Below are 22,125 nucleotides of genomic sequence, written 5' to 3' on the forward strand. Positions count from 1 at the left end.
ACATAATGCAATATTGCTACTCATGTTAAAGGGCTGGCGATCACCCAGTTCACGCACACTTCAGATCAGCGGCACTTTCCAGCTTAAAGTAATGCATTTGTTCCGGGTATTCCTGTCCCCTGGCACTCAGTTCCTGCAGCAGCAAAGAAGTACAGCCAATAGATAGAGGGGTTCCAGTCAAGTTCGTCTTGGGGGTCGATTGGTCCCACCAACCAAAGGAGAGAAGTCGTTTTTTCTGGGCTTCTCTAGACAATTAGAAATTCGGAGCTTCAGCACTGCAGCAGGGCTTCACTGGCCAGTGGGACTAAAATTCCATCGCCCAATTGTTGGCGCCCGATTTGACCTAAATAGGCGCCCCCTGAAGGCTCGTACTAACCAGTTAAGGGATGACCCAGTAAAATCATGCACTTGCAGCAAATGAGGATCTGCACCATTTTTTGTTGATCTGTAAATGGTTCTTGGACTTGTGGAGGGTTCTGTTAAGGCCCTTTTTTTATAACGAAAACAATATTCGGGATTGCGAGAGGGCTTTGTAATTCATCCTGAACTGCACGGACATGGATTTTATTTATAAATTGTGCAATTATTTGAGTCGAGCTCTGACCCGGCAAGCGAGAAATCTGTCAATTTAGCTATTTTATTTCAGTGTTTGGGATAGGGGGTAAGTTGGGTTTGGTTTGTGGGTTGTTTGTTTTGGTCTTTGAATCCGTAATGGGACCATGATGTTTTTGTATTTGTTTTTATGTTTGATATTTTGATTTTAAATTATATATTTGTCAATGGAGCAATCCAAACAAACCCAAAGTGGGAACCTCAACTTTCACTGATACCTAGAGGTAACACCAAGTAATATGAACAAAAATGGTACCAGGAGAACAAGAGAGACCCACAAGGGTTTGTCCCCCCAGGGCCCTTGCAACCATATCCATCGCAAGAACTCCCTTTTCCTCCACCCCAAACAGGCCCACCGCCTTTAGGAAACATGTTCGAAACAAGAAGGCGAGCATACAGAAGGCAAGTTCCCCTTCAGCTGTATATAATCTGTCTGATAAAATTTTGACCACCAAAGAAATATCCATATTAGAAAAAGGGGTTTCCTTCATTCCTATGAAGGACCCTAGTAAAATGGATGTGGAAACAGAGTTGAGGAGTTTCTTTCGCAAAATTAGACTCAAAGATTTCTTTGAAGATTCCCCTCATGAATCGATTGAAAGGATGGCCAATACTCCTTTTAAACCTCCTTCTACCTTTACTCCTTCCCTTAATATGATTTCTAAAGAAACTGCCATATTTGAAAAGGCAGTACTTCGAGACTTTAATGCTCTCTATGATAATAAAGAGAAAAAGAGACGAGATACCAAATGCTTTAATTTCACCAAAGATGATTGGGTAGGTTTAAAGAATTTACAATCAGATAGATCGATTGTCATCAAGAAAGCTGATAAAGGAGGTGGAGTTGTAGTGTGGGATGCTGTCAAATATGACTGTGAGGTCATGAGACAATTGAACAATCGAGAGGTCTATGTCAAACTGCAGGGAGACCCCTCGAAAAGGATATTGAAAGAAATAGAAAGTTTGGTCAAGGATGCTTTAGAAAGGGAAATTATAACTCAGAAGGAATTTAATTTCCTTGTCCCTAAGAACACCAGGACTCCCTTGATCTATATGCTGCCCAAAATTCATAAGAGCATGGCTGCACCACCTGGGAGACCGATTGTTTCCCTCAGTGGGTCTATCCTTGAACCCGTGGGACAATATCTGGACCACTTTTTGAAACCTTTGGCGAAAAACACTCCTACCTATCTATCTGACTCTACTGATGTCATTAGAATTGTGGAGGCTTTTCCTTTCGATAGCGACCACGATATGCTTATTACCTTAGACGTGGAGTCGCTATACTCTAACATCCCCCAGGGGGACTCATTGGGGATTATGAATAGGTTTTTACAATCTAGGACCGATATTATCTCTGTCCCTAGTGAGTTCCTGGTTGAATTATTGGAAATTGCTCTTACTAGAAACTTCTTTAGATTTAAGAATGCATATTATATGCAGATTAAGGGGACGGCTATGGGGGCATCATTTGCTCCCAATTATGCCACCCTTTACATGTGGGATTTCGAGGAATCCAACATTTTGATAGATGCGAACCCGTTTAGATCAGCTCTCAAATTGTATAAGAGGTACATCGATGACATACTTATCATCTGGGACAGCACTAAGGGGGACTATAATGCGTTCTTCCTTTGGATTAACAACTTAAATCCTAATTTGAAGTTTACTATGCAAGCGAGTAATAAGGAGATCGCATTTTTAGACCTCCTCATCAAAGTGGATATAAATGTACTTGCAGTGGACCTTTACAGAAAGGACTCCGATAGGAATACTATACTGCACCACGAAAGTTTTCATGCCCAGTCTTTGAAATCAAATATCCCTTACGGTCAGTTTCTGAGGGCTAGGAGAAATTGCACTAAAATAGAAGATTTTAATAAGCAAGCTTCTGTTATTGAGGAAAGGCTGATAGAGAGAGGATATCCCAAAAGATTACTTACACAGTCGAAAAAACGTGCAAGGTACCAGCATAGAGATGTCCTTTTAAAAAGGGACATCAAAGAAAGGAAGCTGGGGGGAGACCAACTGGTATGTGCTCTTACGTTCAACACCCAACATAATCAAATCAAGAAGATAATATCCAAACATTGGCATTTACTTCAGCTCAATATGCTGAAATTGGCCAAACCCATTTATGCATTTAAAAGAGGCAGAAACATTAAGAACTGGGTTTCCAAAGCCGACAGAAATACGACACAAGATAGCCAACCTACCATCACTGCCGCTTGGGGTATGCTGCCCATTAAGGGACACTATCCCTGCGGCAACTGTTCGAGCTGTGCCAGTACTTCGGCCATTGCCTCGATTGAGATTTATGAAAGAATCTGGGATCTGAGGCACCATACCACCTGCCTCAGTACCAACGTAATATATGTTATCATATGCCCTTGTAAAAAGGCTTACATTGGGAAGACATCCAGAGCTGTCAAATTACGCATAAGTGAGCACAAATCTAAGATTAGAACGGGCCAGCAGAATGCTCCGCTAACAATGCATTTTTTGGAACAGAGACATAGGCCAGAAGATTTGAAATGGTGGGCAGTTGAGAAAGTGTTGGGCACTGATGCGGCCAATACGGCTGCACGCCTAGCGCAAAAAGAACAATGGTGGATATACCATACCAATTGTCTAGAGAGGGGCTTGAATCAACGAGAAGAATGGAATTGATTTCCCCCCCTTTTTTCATTATCATTTTTTCATTATTATTACACTGCAGTTATGGTGAGTCTTAATTCCCCATGAAAGACTATATTACTTTGAAACATCGGTACAGTTTAACTTGGGACCCCAACTCACCTAGGGGTCTGCTTTACTTTATTTTCTATGTAGGACACTATGTCGTTTTTTTGTCCTTCTTTTGTGTCTATGTCTTGTAGACACAATGTCGTTTTTTAGTCCTTCCTTTGTGTTTATGTCAAAATTTGGAAATAAAAGAGGGACCATGATGGACGTGGCTCTGTCCTTCTGCTTTCAGAGACACACGGCGTTAGACTGCGGGCTCCGACTGCTGCAAACAAGGTAAGCGGGTTTGAAGTAGGCGTTTGTTTACCGGACGGTTTATTGGGGCTGCTGCTGACGGGATCTGTTTATTCATTGATTTACAGATTCACGCATCAGCGTCCACGCCCGTTAGCGTACAAACTGTGCTGCGGGATAGAAGGGAGACAAGTGCTACTCCATTTGGATAGCGTTACTATAACGAAGGTGAGAGGCTTTTCGCATTAAGGAGATGGCGGATTTGCCCGCAATAGTATACATGCCTGAGCCGCATTTCGCTAGTTTTAAGAGGATTTAATTTGTTTCCTAGACGGTTTTTTGAAAACTTGAAAACTTGAGAAGAGTTATTTTTCTTCCCGTTCGGCTGGAGCAAGAAGTGATCTAGTCTCCAGTGTTTCTGACCTATGTTTGGAACGGATCAGTTTAGGTATAGAACTTTCGCCATCTATATCTTCCTACAAAGAGATTAGTATAGGCATTTTCCATTGTGTGGCACTAATAAGTTTGGTTTATTGCTTCCTGTGTTCTTGTCACAGATTTTGCTTTTTGTGAAAACCCAGCCTTACTGGACTTACACCAGAAGCTACTGGGACACAAGCTATTAGGCGAACCTAATGAGGTTCGCAGGTATGTTTTCTTACATGTATTTGAATTCTGAAGCATATCACAGTGGGGGCGGCAGGTGTTATGGAGAGGGCACTTAGCACTTAAAAGGATATGTGCTATTAATTATGAATATGGGAAGAGTTTATATTCCTTTCTGAACCCTGGAGCCCTAAATGAAATTGGGGGGACTGTATATGGGTATATGAAAATGGACTGATTTGGTCGGTTTCACTTAAGCTGGCTGCATTGAGCAGTATTGATGGGATCATGGGCAAGGGAACACCCACTTGGACTCAGACAATTTTTGTTCTAGTGTTTAATGATTGGTCCAAATCGTGAGAGAGAGTTACTGATAGAAGGTTGACAGCAGTATGTTTTTTAACAATGTTTTAATTGTATGTTTGTTTACTTTTAGAACGTTGCTATTGTTCATCCAATCCTGATGAAGACACACATAACTTGTCGAGTCGAAGCTATTAACCAACTGGGAAGCCTTTTATTGTAAAGAAGATTGATATTGTTAGGCACCAATAGTCTTAGGCACCAATAGTCGATATTATATTGGGAATGAACTGTGATTAATAACATTGTGAATGATTTACAGCACAATGGAAAAGAAGTGGTTTAATGAAATGATCAGCTTTTGTAATTTCTTAGCATGTCAATATATTATTTAAATATTGCATTAGAGAGTGAATGTATGAATGTATGATTAGTTAAATGCTTTTTAGAATTAATTAAATCAATATGCGTCTGTGTTTTTTTAGACAAATCTTAATAAAATGATTATACCGATTTGAGTTTCATCAATGGAGCAATCCAAGCCAATAAAGTATTTACTCTCCCTCGACTGCTGCTGTGACATCCCTTCCAGAGTTCCTCCTTTCGTCACCATGACCAAGGAACAGGAGACCGGGACCACCGCTACTGCACCGTGAAAGAATCCAGCTGCCTCTTGGTCACAACACAGGTACTGTGGGACTCGTAGTAGTACATACCTCAAGTCAGTTCTGTCGCTCCTTTGATGCTGGAGTGCCGATTCTGGTGTTTGGGTGTTCACCCATACTGTTTGCCCAGGCCCAACGCTTGTGTGCCCATAGGGAGCCTTTCCCAAGTTCCCTGAAACCTTTTTCACCCACAAAAGCATCTTACTTATTTGTAATTGAAGAATCCCCTGGAACTTTGCCTTTTTTGCTACTGTGCCTCATCTGTTTTACCTCCAATATGACTTTGAAGAACTCATACCTAGATAGGAAGGGAATGCTAATGCCTTAAAGGCTATGAAAAATATTACCAGTCTTCGAAAGTATTGAACTACTGTTGTTGGTGCTTTATACCCCTTTTATTCCTAGAACAGAACACTTTCCGAATTGCTATAACAAGTGATTTTACTTACCAATGAACTGTGCTCATGATCTGTATAATTCCCTACTATTAGTTTACTCACCTGAAGTATTGCTTATGTTTCTATTGTGTAGATTTAAAATAGTGGGTCTGTTATTTTTTCGGAAGGAATTCTGCTGAAGTACTTTATTTTGGAGGGGAAAAATGTAAAACAGACTTTTTTTGTTGGGGGGCGGGGGGCACAACCACTCCTTTCCCTACACTAACCCCCCCTACCCCAGTCTTCTCCCCAGCTGTCTTAACCCCTTACCCCCCTATAATTTGATACATTTTTTTCATCAGAATTCTGTTGAAGTAAAGTACTTCGGCAGAATTCCTGCCGAAGAAAATGACTGGATAATACCAAAATAGTACTTACCTGAATAACTCTACCTTGTGTATATAAAATAAATATCTATTTTAATATAACTACAAGTGTGTAAGAGTTTATTTGGGCCTATGTATATACTGAGTTAATTGTACTTACCTACAGCTCACATCATCTTCCTAAGAATACATGGGGTTTCACCCCAAGTAGCCCAGGGTAATCTAGACGTGGCCGGCTTGCTCACTGTGCCTTAAAGAGGCTCAGCTTCACCTCATTGATGAGGCCCGACTAGGCCGAAACACATGTCTGGGGTTGCTGATGGTACTCTTGTTCAGAGAATTGCCTAGCATTTCAGTGCTAGACTGCCCTTGCCGGTGGGACAAAGACTAATATGCAAATGGGTATTTCTCCTTTGTGAAGGGTGCAGTGAGCTGAAACGTGGTTTTAGACTTTTCCAGAGTGAAGAAATTCCATAGAACAGGATATTTGACCCATGTTCGTTCTCATTTGAGGGGCTTTCACACCCTTCTTTGACTCCCAAGATAAGCCTGCCTGCTCTGCCATTCTATCAAACCTTGAGTAGTACAGATTTATACTGAGTTGGGGATACCTGACCCAGTACCTGGCGAAGGAAGAGATGCTGCTTGAGATTCTGAAACCCAGTGATCAAACGGCATTGCAGTTTGCTTTGAGAAGGGAGGTCCATCCAGGGAAAAATGAAGCAAGTGTCAGGCAGAGTGTCCATCATTAGAATGCCTCAGGAGACAGGCCGGTCCCCAGCTGGAGCGTGAATCCCTGGGGCAACCTAGGACTTTTTTGTGAAGATGGTTTAGTTAGTGAGACCATAGAGTCCTCAGTGGAAGATAGGTGGTTCCGCAGTCTGTGAGACCCCTTCCCCCCCTCTCACAGTCGGAGCATGAAGTCCACCTTGCAGGTCATCTTGCAACAAAGAGGCACAAGGAAAAGTTACGCATATTTTTCTACTGGCCTAAGGTGTGGTTCCAGTTATAGAACCAATGCAAGAGGTGCCTCACTTGTCAGTAAAGTGGCAAAAATGGGGCAAAGATCCATGCCCCTTTGGTACCACTACCAGCGGTGGGTATACAATATTAGAGGGCAGGGATAAACATTGTTGGTCCCTTAGACACTCCCAAATCCTCTGGCAGTAAGCTTATCTTGGTGGTTGTTGATTATTCCACCAGATATCATACCTCCATCCCACTCAGGACAGTAACTGCCAAGTCAGTTGCTAGGGTCCTGCTTGGTATTTTTACCAGAGACGGTTTTCCTTAAGAAGTTAGGCCAGAGGGATCAGTAGAAATCCCTCTGGCCACAAAAGAAAAACTAGTTAAGTCAGCAAATAGTGTATGGCACCCAAAAAGTTGGAGAGGAAAAATGCCATAACGAGAGTTTGTGTCCAACAAAAGGTACAATAGGGACGGCAGCCATGCGGGTAAGCCTAAATGGAGTGCTCAGTTGCAGGGTTCAAGCAGCACAGGCAAGGAATAGCAGTTGGAGAGACAACAATGCCTTCAGACAATGGATCCAAGGAAAGAAGTACCAAACAGTTTCCGACAGCGTGACGACTATCCGGAACGTAACAATCTGGTTTCTCGATGTACACAAGCTGTTGCTGCTTAGCATCAGTTTTCCACAAGTCATTTGTCTCTACGGATGCTTCAGGGTCATATTCCAACAGATGGCAAAGTTCCTGGTGCAGAGGGTCAACTTTAATGCCAAAACAGAAGTTAAAGGTTTACTCTAATTAGACATTTGTGCACCATATAAATATTTGGAGGCCAGACAATCCGTGCTGGCCACTACACACTAAATGTTGCAGGCTTTCTCCCAGGCACGGTCAGGGAACGCGGATTCCAGAGGAATCTCATCCAAACAATTCCGCCAGGTACCCAGACACACCCTCATTCTTTTAGAGCCCATGGCCAGAAGGAATGTCAGAAAATGACCCTGGTGTGAGGATATTCCTCTTGGGAACAGGTGTGCCCTGTGATTCCTGTTTCTAGAACAGCTTCCTATGGAGTGGTCATCTCTGCCCTCAAAAAGGAACAAGGAGGCAATCCCCAGGGCTACAGTCTTTCTGGTAGCAGCAAGCAGAGCCAGGATGGGGGAATATACAAACCTTTCACATCTGAGCTGGGCTCAAAGGGCTTAGACAGAGCTTAACGTTCAAGAGGTAGTTTCTGAACAAACTAAAGCTTTAAAAGTCTGATCCCTAACTTTATGCAAAAGCCAGTTTAGAGAGGGCTCAAAGTCTTACGAAGCAGCAGAAAAGCAAAGTTTCCTGTGGATACTTTAAGTCTCTAGATAAGGATGCTTGAAGAATTAATACAACTATTGAGACCCTGTTAAAGGACTCACAAAGGGACACAAGCCAACAGCTTGGGTCAGAGGTAAGAGTGGTCGCCTCTTTTTGCACTCCAACACTCTGGAGCGACTTCTTGGTTGAAGGGAAGCAATACCTTTTCACCCACAGTACCTTAGGTTTGACAAAATGTTCATGGCTGGATTCTCCTCTGTGCAGCAGTGACGGACCCGGTCTTCGTATTCCTTGGTCTGGTGACGAAAGGCAGGACTGAATGGGATGTCTCCGCAGCAGTCTCAAGAGAGCGAGGGCCTCTGGCATGGATTTCTTTGTCTTCTCTTGTCAGTCGGCTGTTTTGACACCTTTTCTGTAGCACCAACAAAGGACGCAATTCGCTAGGTCAATCTTCGTGATTGCTGCACTTTGGTGAGAGACCTTGGATGGGTCAGATTGTGTCTCTGACGGTTCACCTGGAGCTCAGAACAGACATGGACAGATTTGGCCTTAGCAAGACGATGTACTACAAATGGGTCGGAGGTCTCCTGGTATTCGCGGTCTGCAGCTCTGGAAAGGCACAGCACCTCGGGAGATGGCTCAGATTGTAGTTTGTCCCAGGGCTGGTTAGTCCCACCAGCCAAAGGGAAGGAGTCCTCTTCGGAGCTCCTCTGTCGCATAGAAAACAGAGTCACAGCAGTGGTCGCTTCTCGGTGTTGCAAAGGGTCTGCAGTCGTCTCTGGTCATCATCTTGTTTGGTTACTTCAAGTTCCAGTGGTCGAATTGCTTTTCACCTAAAGACCCTCACCTTTTATTCAGTTACAGCACACACTCCTCTGTAATCTCTCAGCAGTTTACATAAAGTGGTGGGTGGTTGTACAATCAGGACAGCCAGACACCCAGTGGGCACTGGTTCCATTCAGCCACTCAGGCAGATAGAGCAGGTGAGTGACTAACTCCTCCCCCACTCCCTGACTACCCAGACACACTGGAGCCTAGGCGGGGACACCCAAGGGTTTCCGCCAAAGGCAAACACACACTCACAGACCTCCCCACTCTCTGAATGGTAGAAGAAGAGCTAACTAAGAACAACCACACTAGAAATGGCGAAAAAAGAAAGGAGCCACTATGTTCGAACATAGGTGACCCTTTTGCGCACAATCGAGACTGTGAATATAGTCTGCGGTCAGTAATCGCACAATAGTGCGAATTGGTAGACCACATCCACTGCCACCAGCCATAAATGGAGGGTTGTCTGTGTGACTAAAGTCACAGGCGCAGAGAGATGAGGGATACTAAGAATCCCCTTGGCACTCCATATAAGGGCGTGTGGGCCAATCTCTCATAGTATAAAGTTTAAGGAGGGATACAATGTATCCTATATCCTTAAGAACAGTGGTAAGGATAAGGAAAATGATCTCAAAGGAAAACCCAAAGGGCTCCCAGCAACACTGCACATAAGGTGATGTTTGTTGCAAAAGTAAAGCACAAGATGCCTTAAACGAGATTTGGAGGCAAGTAGACTCCATAGTAAAGATAAAACACAGAAAACAGAGTTCCAAAAGTCAGAGCAAATAAGAATGAGTGGAAAAAGGCTCCACTCATTCAGGATAGAAAGAAAAAGCCCAGAAGTCCAGCAAAAAGTGCTGGCGATCTCACTCTGAGAGGGGATGAAACATAAAAATGGTAAATCTCCCTAACCAGTACATATTATGTTGGCCTGGCACTCTTCCCTACAGTAGCTGCAGCCAGAGACAAGGTTTTGTTGCCTTTGATTTTTGCCTTGCGACACAATCTGACATTCTGTAACACAGCCTGATGTGAACCTGTATGGGTCAGTCACAACTGTTCATCAACCAGGGGAAGGGTGCTTTGGTGCTGAGGAACAGTTGCATGAGAAGGCCAGTGGTGTCATCCTCATGACTTCAACGACTCTGGGAGGGGTCTCATGCATTGCGCAGGGACCTCGACTGAAGCCTAAGCATGAAAGATAAGAAGTATTCTCCTTAAGAGCTATGATACCGTACTAAAAATGTGTGAAGGAGTAGTGGAGCGGAAGACTTCCACCCACTTCATGCAGCTTTTCCCCCAAGTGTCCTGCCAGAGAAACCACCACATGCAGTACATAGTGCCCAGATGTGATCTGTGCCAAGGCACTATTTAGAGAGGTTGCAGGTCTCTGGTTGAAAATCATAGGGAGCAGGGTGCACAGCACTTAAGCCAGTTTTCGTGCAACAAAAGGTACAAAAAGAATTGGGGTGCACAAAAACGGTCACACACACCGCTTCATTTCATAACCGTAAAGTAGAAAAGGACAGGCGGTTTAGGAAGGCAGCGTTTGCATACAAGGCCTGTGCACGGCGCATAACTTCATATGCACTTGGCCTCACTGCTTTTGTTTTAAACAATGTACGCTTCTGCAAACATGCTTAATTCAAGTCTCCATTCCAGTCAATATGCTTTTAGCATGGAGGGTAGGGAGCAATGGGGTAAAAGTGAGTAAAGCACACCCACTTCAAAAACTTTACTTAATTTCCAGCAACGGGTAAGAAAGCTTGAGGCTGATTGATATTGAGGTGGGTCTGTCTCTTGTTGCTTGATCTTTAAAGACATGAACTACCAAATGACCCAAAAAAAAACTGTACTTGTTCTGGATACTTTGGCCTGTTAGCAAACATAAGACAAGCTAATCAAAAATCATGCATTAATGGGACTAATGAAAGAAAACAATTAGCTTTGAAAATTGTTGAATTACAAAGTAATAAATAATGGCTGTAAATATCTCAATTTAATTTTTTAAGTAACAATTTGAAGAAATCAAATTCTGCCGTACCAGCAAGTGTCTAAGGAGAGCCACATTAACACATACAATTATAATTGTGTATTACATATCTGAAGAACAAAAGTGGTTGGTGCATGCGAGAGCATTGATCAGCATGTTCATTTATCAATTTTTACCTGGTGAATGTTTATCACACACAATTCCACATCTAAGCAAAGCCTAATCAGGAGTGCAAACAAAGCGTTCTACTACCTTCACACATTAATGAAACCCTGGTGTCGTTTTTTTCTGTTTCATCAATGGCTATGAGAATGTACTTCATTGTAAAGCAGACTTGGAATAAATAAACATACCATTAAGAGTTCTGAGGATACTTTTATGGGCACTCTCCAAGAATCTATATGAAGATAACACAAATAAAAATGTATCAAGTTTGTTTAATTGGAAAAACAAAATAATAAAAAGTGGTAAACATGCAAAAAAGGTTTGCATTCAATTCAATATTTCTCATCAACTCACCAAGAAGGTTGGAGACCAGGGGTTGTGATGGGGCAAGTGGATCCTGCAGATTGAAGACTGTATATCGGCTGTGCTGAATCTGTCGCAAAGCGTCAAAGTTTCCAAGAAGTATATCACAGAGCCACTGTGCATTCACACAGGGTATCCTCCATTCTTTAGCTTTCTCATACTTCAGATTACTGGCTCTTATCAGCAAGAAAGAAATAATGTTGTAAATGTCAGACTTGGCTATTATGATCAAATTACAGTACGACCCCTTCTGCCGTACCAACACTAGTGTACAAGTAGTAACGACTTGATGAAAACAAATATGCAAAGCAGTCTACACTGAAAATATGGAAGCTTTAATTACCTGTAACAGGACTTTGCAACTGATTGTCTGTTAAATATCAGGTCGTGCATAATCCTGCTCTCTAACGCGATATCCCAGACAACATGTTGAAAATAAATTCACACTGTCGGTGAATACCTCGAGTGTATGTCTAAGGTAGACACTCACCATGTCAGCAATCATCCCTCAAACGCCACTAGTCAGAGAATGCTCAGATTATTTCCAGGGCATTCTTTTAAAAAACAGCTCAGACATGTGTGTCCTTTTCCAGCACTAAAAGAGACCGATAATGCTGCATGCGACTTTTGCACATAAAAAGGGAATTCAAAGATTCCTCAGAACAGGCACTGCGCCCATTAAATCTCCAGACCATGGCCACCCTGCACCAAGAAGACCTTTTCAGATTACGTGTGCAACCATTGCCTCCAAAGTTAGGGAAAGAAGGATGGATGCCCAATAATCTCTGGGTGATATTCTCACATGAAAACTATTATTGCAATTGCAGGCAAGTTACTTTTACTTCAGGCCAGTGGTCTGTAACGCATTAAAAAAACTTAGAATAGACTACAGAACAAGAGGGATGTAAGGATGCAATGCAGATCTGAAAGGATTTACAAGGAAGGCACGTTCCCTTTTGGTAATTACCAGAACATCACACTATATAATAAAAGGGCAGATGTATGTTTGTCTGAAGACGTCCTGCCCGCTTTGCATGTTATCGCCGCTAGAGGGAACTGTTGCCTTATGCATACAACAATAAGACTTCATTCATCTTCCAGGCAAACAAAATGAGTATTTCAACAATGATAACATACAGTTAGCTGCAGAAAAGGCCCAAGACAGGGAAACCACTAACAGCCATCAAGTTGCATACACTAAGAAAATATACACATTTAATAAAACATATAAGCAGACATTAATTTCATTAAGCACTATTTTCTAACAAAAGAAATGTTTTCAATGTACTACTGTATTATGTAATTATTCATTGTAATATTTCTTGGTATTTATTCTATCAACAATATTCTTCATGTACGTTTTAAACTTTGACTTCCATTAAATTTATTTTATGATATGATCTCATGTCTACTTTGACATCCCACGACATTAAATATTCGAGTCCAAAACCTGTAAGTGGAATAAGAAAAGACAATGAGGAGCAGATACAATAATTGGCCATATGTACTATGCTGACCTTTCGACCTTTCAACGATTCTATGAGATTTTGTTTGAGTTCACTACTCCTCCATGCAAAAGGAGCAAGACCCTTAACAATAATTTTTTCCTATTAACATGAATTATGTTAAAATGCACCACATAATATATGTATGCATTGTCTTCTTTACTCACATTAGCCAGTGTACACAGGCTTTTCCACTAGTTTACTATAAAAACTGTAATGCTTGCAAAAGGTGTGGCTCATCCTCCAAAATGTGCTTTACAGATTTGGTTTAATCTAACATCATTGAAAAGCAGTGTAGTCGATGTCTTCCCTTGCAATGGGCGTCTTATGTAGCACACCAAGTGTCTGGTTACATTTCTGATAAGTCTTTTGCAGGACACAAATCATGGCCTACATGAATCCTTTCTTTATGTCTAATACATACAAAATGTGTTCCGCAAATGTTGTATGAGAAAAATGTGTGCAGTGTCAACTTTCCATCCATATTTCTGTGAACCCCCCCCCCTCCTCTTTTTTTCTTTTTTTTAAATAGGTCCTGAACTTTTTGCAGGAAAGTGAGGCCTTTAACTGCACTCCCCCTGGCCTTTTGCTCATTTTGTTATGGGCAAACTGAGCAGTCCTTCAGACTATCAGTACTGTGAAACAGTTTCCTTTTGTCTTTTTACCTTTTGGTTAACTTTTTAACAGTGCCCACAGCATCTTCAAATGCAGTGCAGCGGGGATACTTTTGCATCACCCTAGTTTTTACAATTGGGATTTCTGGTTACTTTTATATGTGCCTAAAGACGAGCTGGTGGCAGCAAACCTAATGTTACAATTTGTGCGTTATTTCTATTGTGCATTATTTGCGTTTACCACGTATGGCCTAAAACGGTCATATTGTTGTTTGGCCTTCTTTCTGGTTTCTCAGATCAGGAGATCCCATATAACGATCATGCACTTCCCCAGGAAAACAGCTGATTTTCGCGGGATAGTGATGCGTGTACGTGTGTATGTGTGTGCGTTTGTGGATGTGTGCGTGCGCACGCTTGGCCCAGGAAGGAGGTAGGACTGTCTGGTCTAATTCCACATCTGTGTTGTCTGAAAGTGTAGGTGTGTGGCATGAGTAAAACCGACAGTTGTCCCTGATTTGACCACTGCTGGCTGTTTGAATGGTGCAGATCCTTCCCATTGGTGGACTTGCATCAAGGACTTGCATCTTCAGATCGGCATTGGAGCCAAGTATCCTGTGTAGAAGAGCAGCCGACTGAAGATCCGTGGAAGACTCCCAAAGAGGCCCAGCAGCCCTTCCTGCGTTTGACCTGGTGAAGCCTTGCTGGACTACTTGATCTGCAAAGGCCCTGTGACATACTTCAACCCTTGGACGGGTGGGACAAACCAGTCTCGACACAGGATCCAGCTGTCCTGAGCCTTTGGAAGTGGCTCTGGACCACCCGGTGGACTGACCAGCTAGCTCTCCAGTGGGCTACCTTGCTAAAATAGTCACTGTTCCACGTTCGTTGCCGGAGCTTTGGTAGTCGCCAGCTTGTGGTGTAAGCCGCCTTCTTGACGAATTTCAGACTCCCAGCTTCAAGGGAGTCTGCTCAGTAAGGTTCTCAACAGCGACTGGAAGAATGCCTGCCATCACCTGTGTGCAGTGGCCGTCGATGGAACTCGCCTTTCCCCGTAGTGTCCTGAAGAGGTCTGCATCAGTGCCTTCTGCATGTCTTCTTCACAAAGGGTTGCACTTTGCTCCTGGAACCTACTAGAAAGATCCATGCACCCACAGCTCCTGATCACCCCTCACTAGATCAAATAGCAGAAACACCTACCTCCAGCGACCCCCCCGACCCATCTAGTCATCTGGGAAAATCAGAGTCAAGCGCTAAGTAGTCACAACGCATTCATCTCCCCCTGTTCTCCTTAGAATAAACATTGGTTATTCCATTCCATTGCTTTTTGATCATCGTATCTAAAATCAGCTGTACCTGAAAGATAGGAACATAATTTTACTTAACAGTAACGTTGTTCAATATCTCTCTGGTGACTGTATATGGCATACATTACTTACCGTAATCTTATTTCCAATGCTTGTATCTGCTTAGGTTCACATGCTTTCTATGCATAGGCCAACATCTAGTGTTCGGTGCAGAGTTCGAAGTCCGAAAAAGGGACGTCAACTGGGCCTGTTTGTATTATTATCCCTAGTGTGACATCCGCTGTACCCATGATCCCTCACGCGTCGAGGTCCCTCGGATAGTTTTTCTTCTAACAAGAGGGAGTATGGAGCGTATGCTTGAATAGGTACGTTGTGATGAGGTGTGACATCTATGATTCGCCCTGCCACCTTAAACACCCTGGGGGAGGAATGGCAGGTGCATGTGAATCTAAGCAGATACACGCATCAAAAATACGATTACGGTAAGTCATTTATGCCTTCTGGGGCTTGTGGTTCTGCTTCGAATCACATGCTTTGCATAGATTAGCAAGCAGTAATTGGAGAAGGTGGTGGGTTGTTTGAAGGCAAAGCGGCAAAAAGATTTTTTAACACTGCCTGACCCATCTGTGGGTCACCTTTAGAAAGTGTAGCTAAACAGTATTGTTGTGCGAAGGCAGTGCTCCAGATAGGATTTTGGAGTGTAATTATTTTACTCCCAAATTTCAGAATTAGAGAGTAAATCCAATTTTAAGAGAGTAAAAATTAAGAGTAAAAATGTGTTTCCTCTTTTGCAAGAGAGTAAAAAGTGCCAGACTATCCAATTTGCGCGTAAAATTAAAACCTTGTTCAAAAACATTAGTGAGAAAACAGAAGTATTTCAAAGTGGTTCTAAATAATTTATTGTTACTGTGGAAAACATTTTCCCTACACAAGAACCGTATAGACATATTATCCAGCTTCATCTTCATGATACTTGGGCACACACTCTTAAGAGCTACTACAGATGCCAGGTAGTTACATCGGGTTATTCATAAATCAAGTCCCTCAGTCGACCAGCATTGCTTCTCTGCCTCTCGGGCCTACCATTGCTGCCTGGCACTACCTGTTTGACAGCTACCCCATGTTTTTGCTCCATCTCTCCTTCCCTTTGCTACTCTGTTTCCCCTGTCTCTCACTTTCTGCCGCTCTGCCTCTCACCCTTAAGTTTTGCAATGGCACGTTTAGCGATTTGCTTCTCTGTCACTTTCCTGTCCCATCTCTGCATTCTATTGTTGATGTTTCCTGCGAATAGCTCGCTGTATCGGTTGATATAACTCCTATTCCCCTCATGTCATTACTCTGGCTATCGGTTTTTTCCTTTTCTCGGTTGTGGTTGCTACTCCTTTTGGTTATCTTTCTTGCACTGTCTCTTATGTTATCGACCTGTCCTTGCTTTTCTATTTCCATCTCTCCACACCTGCTGTTGATCTGCGTTTTATTTTACTGTCTCTGAATGTCTATTTTGCTCTGCTTCTATCCCTCACGCCCATTGGGCGTTTGTCCTATTAATAACTCAGTTTCCCTTTTCACCTTCTTTGTTGCCCCATCATGTAGCTCATTGCTCTTTCTTCCTGTTGCTTGAATTCCTGTTTTGGATTGTCTAGTATGTTCTCTGACCCTTCTCCTCACCCACCCCCAACCCATCTTTGTTCTGCGACCTTGCTTAGGTTCAGAGTTGCTCTTCCTCTCCTATTTTTCTGTTTGTTTTTAACATAGCACCAACAAATATGCAAAATGTTGAAAATGCCTTTTCTAGTTGTTAAGACGGATTTCTGAACTCTGTCCTGGTGGCGCAGAAGTTCAGAAGGCCAACCTAATTACTTGGAACAGGGTAACCTCTGGACGAGCCAGACCAATCAAGGTAGCGATCGCGGCGGTCAAGACTAGGTCTCAAGAGGGGTGAGGGTGACTGAAAGCCCGCAATGAGCACACAAAGCAAGATCACTTACAAACTACTCCAAACAGTTGTTATATTAAAAATATATACACATTTATTCCAAGGCCTTTAAAACAATGACCGTAGCGAGAAAATCACAATATAACGATAGTAAACCAACACATACCATATCAACACAATATATATACAAATACAACCAGTCTCAAGCGTTATATGCACGAAATGTGTAGTCCACCTAAAAGGGAGGGAAAACAGGCAGTGCGAAATAATGCTTAGACCCAGTTCACCTTCAGAGGCACCTAACTAGATGGAAGTCCGAGCCCTGCGAAGAGTGGAGCCTTGTGCTCAAAAGTACCTGCACGCGCTGGTGCCAACGGGCAAAAGGAGAAGCTCTTCGAGGGAAATCAGGCAGTTCAGTTTAGTGCACAAAAGAAGAAGAACAAGTTCCGCGACTCAAGCGCAGCCTCCACAGTGGGCAGAAGCAGAGCGCGAGTACGGAAAAGGGTGCTGTTTGACACAGCAGGGAAAAGCAATGGGCTCCTGCAGGAGGGCGACCAGATCCTAGCTATGCTACTCACCGGTCCCCGATGCAAGCAGACCCAGGCTTCTCCGCGTCAGTTTCAGCAGCTGGCAGGTTCAGAAGAGCAGGGAACGCCTCGTCGTCGTGTTGAGTAAAAAGACGTCCCAATCGAAGAAACCCGCACAGTTTGTTACCACAGCAGGGCAACGGAGCTGCCGTGTGTATCTGAGCCAAATGTACACTACTCACTTCAGACCTGGGAACGCCAAGTGTACGAAGCGTGTGAGAGTGACAAGGGCTCGAAATACTACACAACCTGGCGGCGGTTACAGAGCAAGACTCCCGTGTAAGCTGGTCAGTCAGCTGGATGGCCCAGAGACACTTCCGAAGGCTTACTGGCAGGAGATGGTGAAGATGCCGAGAATAGCTGTTCCCGCTATTCCAAGGGACGAAGTACCAGTACAGGCCTTCTGGTTCGATCAAAGGTGAAAAGGGTTTCACAAGGCGACAGCAGTGCAGAGGAGAAGTCCTTCAGCGGGTCACCAGCGATTCCTCGGTCCAGCCTCTTGGTTGCAGGATACTTGGCTCCTGTATTCCTTCGTTCGTGAGAACTCAGGAGATCGACATGGTAGTGGTGTTTCCAGCCCCCTCTTATCCACGGTTCCCTTCGCGCCAAAACGGAGGGGACCCAATGGGAGATCCGCTCATCAACACTCACACCATTCGTGGACCAATCACGGACCACGGTGGTCCCAGGCATTCACACCACCCTAGACTCTCTGGCACCCAGGATGTGTATTGGGACCAGACATCCCAGCCCACATCCTGGAGGCACACAAAAGACATGTAGAAGCCCGCGAAAGCATCCGTGTTTCGCGGGAAAGTACATGCCCAAATAAGGAAGGCCCCGGGTCGGCTCGACCTGGGGAAGGTGAAGGGAGCAAGACGGTCAGCGGACAGGACAAAGGAGCCTCGAGGTCTGGCCATTTTGGGAGCCAGGCCACCATTTTGGGTTAAGGGTGAGAAACGCGCTTAGAACGCCAAAAGGAGCTCAAAACACAAGAAACGATCGCTGCCACCATTCCCGTCCCTGAATCACTTGCACCGATCAGAAACAATCCTAAACGAGTATCTATGGCCTGTAGAAGGCTAGAGACCCAAGAGAGCTGTAACTTAGCTTACAGTGCCCTCTTGTGTCATGTTGCACGAAAGCCGCAACATGATAAAAGAAACTACGGGAAACAGCGTTCCCCGGTACTGACTGTCTTAAGGGCATGTCAGTTTTCCTGTGAGAAAGGAGCGAAAGCCCAGGAGTGCGGCAGAAGGCTGCACTTCTCTGGCAAAGTCAAGAACAAGGTGAAAAACAACAGCAAAAAGTTTAGGGGTTGCCACATGGAAGGAAAATTACCTACAATTACGAAATCTTTCCTAACACTAGTGCAGCTTTACCATTGGGTGCTCCTTTATAGATGTGTGCAAACCTTCTTTTGGCCATTAGGCTTCGAATTATAGAGTTAGGGGTTGTCTGACCCCTAACTCTATAATTGCAGATGCAGCACTTGCTTGAATGTAATGCAGATGCTTTACCAACACTGTATGCCATTAAGTATAAGAGCCCATATGAGCTGTGTGTTCTGAGCCATTACAAGTATAGCAGTCCAACCGAGATGGGTCTGCTCTGAGCCATTACGAGCATAGCAGCCCTGATGAATTATCTGTTCTGAGCTGTTACACAGAGAATCCCAGATGATGTGTATTCTGAATCACTAAACAATTAGTAGTCCTTTTGAGTCAAACATTAAGTCAACGCTGTTACAATTGAATGTTACCTGCATCTTAAACGCACACTTCTGATGCAGACTCATTAACTCACCTATCAACAGGATTTGAACTAAGAGGTTACACAATCTCTGCAGCAGGATTATTCAACCACTGAGCTGTTAGGGAGAGTTTTAATTTCTGTGCTAATTCCCTTTTACCTTAGAGACCCCCAGCAATTTTGCTGGACTTTAGGAGTTTAGATTTTTATCCTGGAGAGAGTGTGACCTTTTTCCCCACTCTCTCATGTATTTTATATTTGATTTAAACCCTGTCTTTCATTTGGTTTTGGAGTCTTTCAAACTCCATAAGCATCATCTTCTATCTTTTTCTATTGTGACACACAGCACCCTCTAGGATAAACTACTGTTTCCAAGAGTAGTAACATGAAATTGACTTTACTTACCTTTTTCTCTTTGTAGTCCCAGCACACACTATCTTACATAGAGTGCTGTAGCGGTTACTTAGTATCCCCTTGGTCTACCTTCTCATGTAACATTTTTATGTTACCCTTTCTACAATTAATGGCTGGGGGCAGTGGTTTACTTTTCCCTACAATTGTGCATTTTTACTGCATGCTGCATTCGCAGCTGCAGTATTGCACCAATGGGTGCCCGTTTTCTCCAAATGGCCCGGTCGTCTTTTTTTGCCATTTCTTGTTGGAAAGGTCCTTCCTGAGATTCACTCAGTGCGTCAAACCAGGTTTGGCCCCTTTGTTCGGTCTTTGGTGGGATTCAATGGTGAAGCCCGTCTCAGGTGTTAGGCAGAAACCTGTGCAGTTCCCTCTGGGACCACTGCAAAAGATTTAAGACTACAGGTGTTTGGCAGTAAACCCACTTGGTAGCAGTCTGTACCACACAGATTCACTTGGTAGCTGTGGCTGAGCAGTCAGACTTCCCTCAAGAAGAGTTAGGCAGTATACAGAGCATACAGAATAGGTACAGAGGCACAGTAGCACAAGCAAACACTGACCAGAGCTTGTGTAAAAGTATATAATTATTTATTTAAAACACTTGTAAAATTACACTAACACAGAAAAAGGTAAGTAAGTTCAAAACACAGTCCTAATTACTATATGTACATCCCTAGTTATTTGTTGGACAAGTCTTAGTTAACACCACTTATTTCCAGACAGAAGTGAGCGCTTAACGTTAGATGGCACTCCAACAAATTGTTTAAAAAGGGAGGGAAAAGGCAGAATTAAGAAAGCAATACAGCAAAACACTTTTCAGGGAACCACAGTAAGTATTAGAGAAGGCAGTCTATTGAGGAGCAAGGAAGTTCAGTGCCAGGCCCACTTTAGGGAGAGCCAGGCCAAATATGCCCAAGATCACACAATGTCACAAAGTCTCAAAAAATCTTTACAGGTGACTAGAAAAGTTATGTTAAGCTTAGAAAAGTTTAGTTAGGGTGTCCCAGGCTAACCCAGTTTCGAGAGCCGAGGGCTAAATCTACCCCGTACAATCGGTGGCAAGGGAAGCCAGGCGGAACACAGTACCTTCAAAATGGAAAGGATCCTCCAGCGGTGGCAGTTGTTCCTGGTAGTGGGTGCAAGTCGCGGCATCGTCCAGAGGAAGAGCAGATCTCGACGTGGAGGAAGGCTGAAGGTCGTTGCACTACCAGGGAAGAAACCAGCCGTGGAGTTTTCCAGTTAAAAGGATGTTACCCCTCTTTCGCGGTAGAGGTAAAAAGTGGTATTCCGGTTGCCGGGGTGCTTGGCACAGGCAAGGCGGCCACGAGATGCTCCAGGGAGGCGAAAAGAAGGCAAAAACTGGTTGTCCCCACCAGTCCAGGGAAGACTACTCTCCGGACTGGAGATCTCCTCTGTCGTTGAGAAGTGGTGAGACGGTTCCGCAGGGCTCCACCGGTGGTGTCGTCGTGGAAGGTCGGCTCAGCTTCTCCCTCTTCGGCTTCTTAGGTCCTGTGGCGACTTCGGAAGTTCCAGTCCCCAAAGCCCTGCTTTTATGCAGCAAACCCCCATTCACCAGTCCTAGCTGTCACTCAAACATGCTAAGTGGTGAGCCGGGGGGCTCACCACTGGGCCAATCACACAAGAGTGCGACTTGAGTTGCCAAGGCAACTCAGTCCAGGGTGCCTAAATCCCCCTCCCACACATCCTGTAGACCCAGACACAGTGGCACCACTTTGGAGGGCTTCTGTGCAGAAGCCCGCCAAAAGTGGAACAAAGGCTCGACTCGGGTTCAGGGTTACTGAAGTGAACCCAGACGCCATTTTGACGGCGAGTTCTGGCAAAAAATCCCAACCGGTGAATTAATATTAAATAAATAAACCGGCGGTATCTTTAACATTGCACCAAAAAGTGGTGCATTAAAATCAATGGGAAATCCCATTGGGAAATATTCCGGTGGAATATTTCCGTGGTATCCACTGCCACCAGCCAGAAACTCGGCGAGGGGGGACGGGACAGTACCCCCTCGACAAACAGACCCAGGGGCAATCTAATTGCCCCTACCAGTTCTTCCACAGTATGATGGTTTGTACTGGTTCTGTTCACAATTTAAGACTAGTAAAGTCAATGGTGACTTTACATGCCCAGGGAGACAGTAGTCAGTCCCAGGGTATGGAGTCTATGTTTGGGGGTCACTATGACACCCCTGTGTTACTGCACTGAGGGTGCTGTGTAACATACATACAAAAACCAATGATAGCCTATGGGGAAAAATACCCCAAAGCCCATAAGCACATTACAAGTCACAGGAATACACTTAAATCATGTCCAAGAGTGAGGGTAAAAAGAGTCCCACTCTTGGCAGGAGAAGAAAATAAACCCCAAAAATCCAGCAAAGCTGCTGGGGGACTCACTAGGTTAGGAAATTCAGCCTAAACAGAGAATTCTCCCTAACATCAGGCT

The 22,125-nt window shown here is 43.9% G+C and overlaps 1 protein-coding gene across 1 annotated transcript in view; it reads right to left on the reverse strand.

Moving 5' to 3' along the window:
* PAXIP1 (PAX interacting protein 1) overlaps positions 1–22,125 on the reverse strand; it is a 584,896-nt gene that overhangs the window by 229,439 nt on the left and 333,332 nt on the right. The window contains exons 12-13 of the mRNA XM_069647937.1: positions 11,548–11,732; positions 11,382–11,425 (exon numbers count right to left, since the gene is read on the reverse strand). Of these exons, the coding sequence (XP_069504038.1) occupies positions 11,382–11,425; positions 11,548–11,732 (229 nt within the window). The remainder of the gene's footprint in view (positions 1–11,381; positions 11,426–11,547; positions 11,733–22,125) is intronic.

This window comes from Ambystoma mexicanum, chromosome 2q (assembly GCF_040938575.1).
Source record: "Ambystoma mexicanum isolate Mex_15411 chromosome 2q, UKY_AmexF1_1, whole genome shotgun sequence".
In the NCBI taxonomy this organism is placed as follows: Eukaryota; Metazoa; Chordata; class Amphibia; order Caudata; family Ambystomatidae; genus Ambystoma; species Ambystoma mexicanum.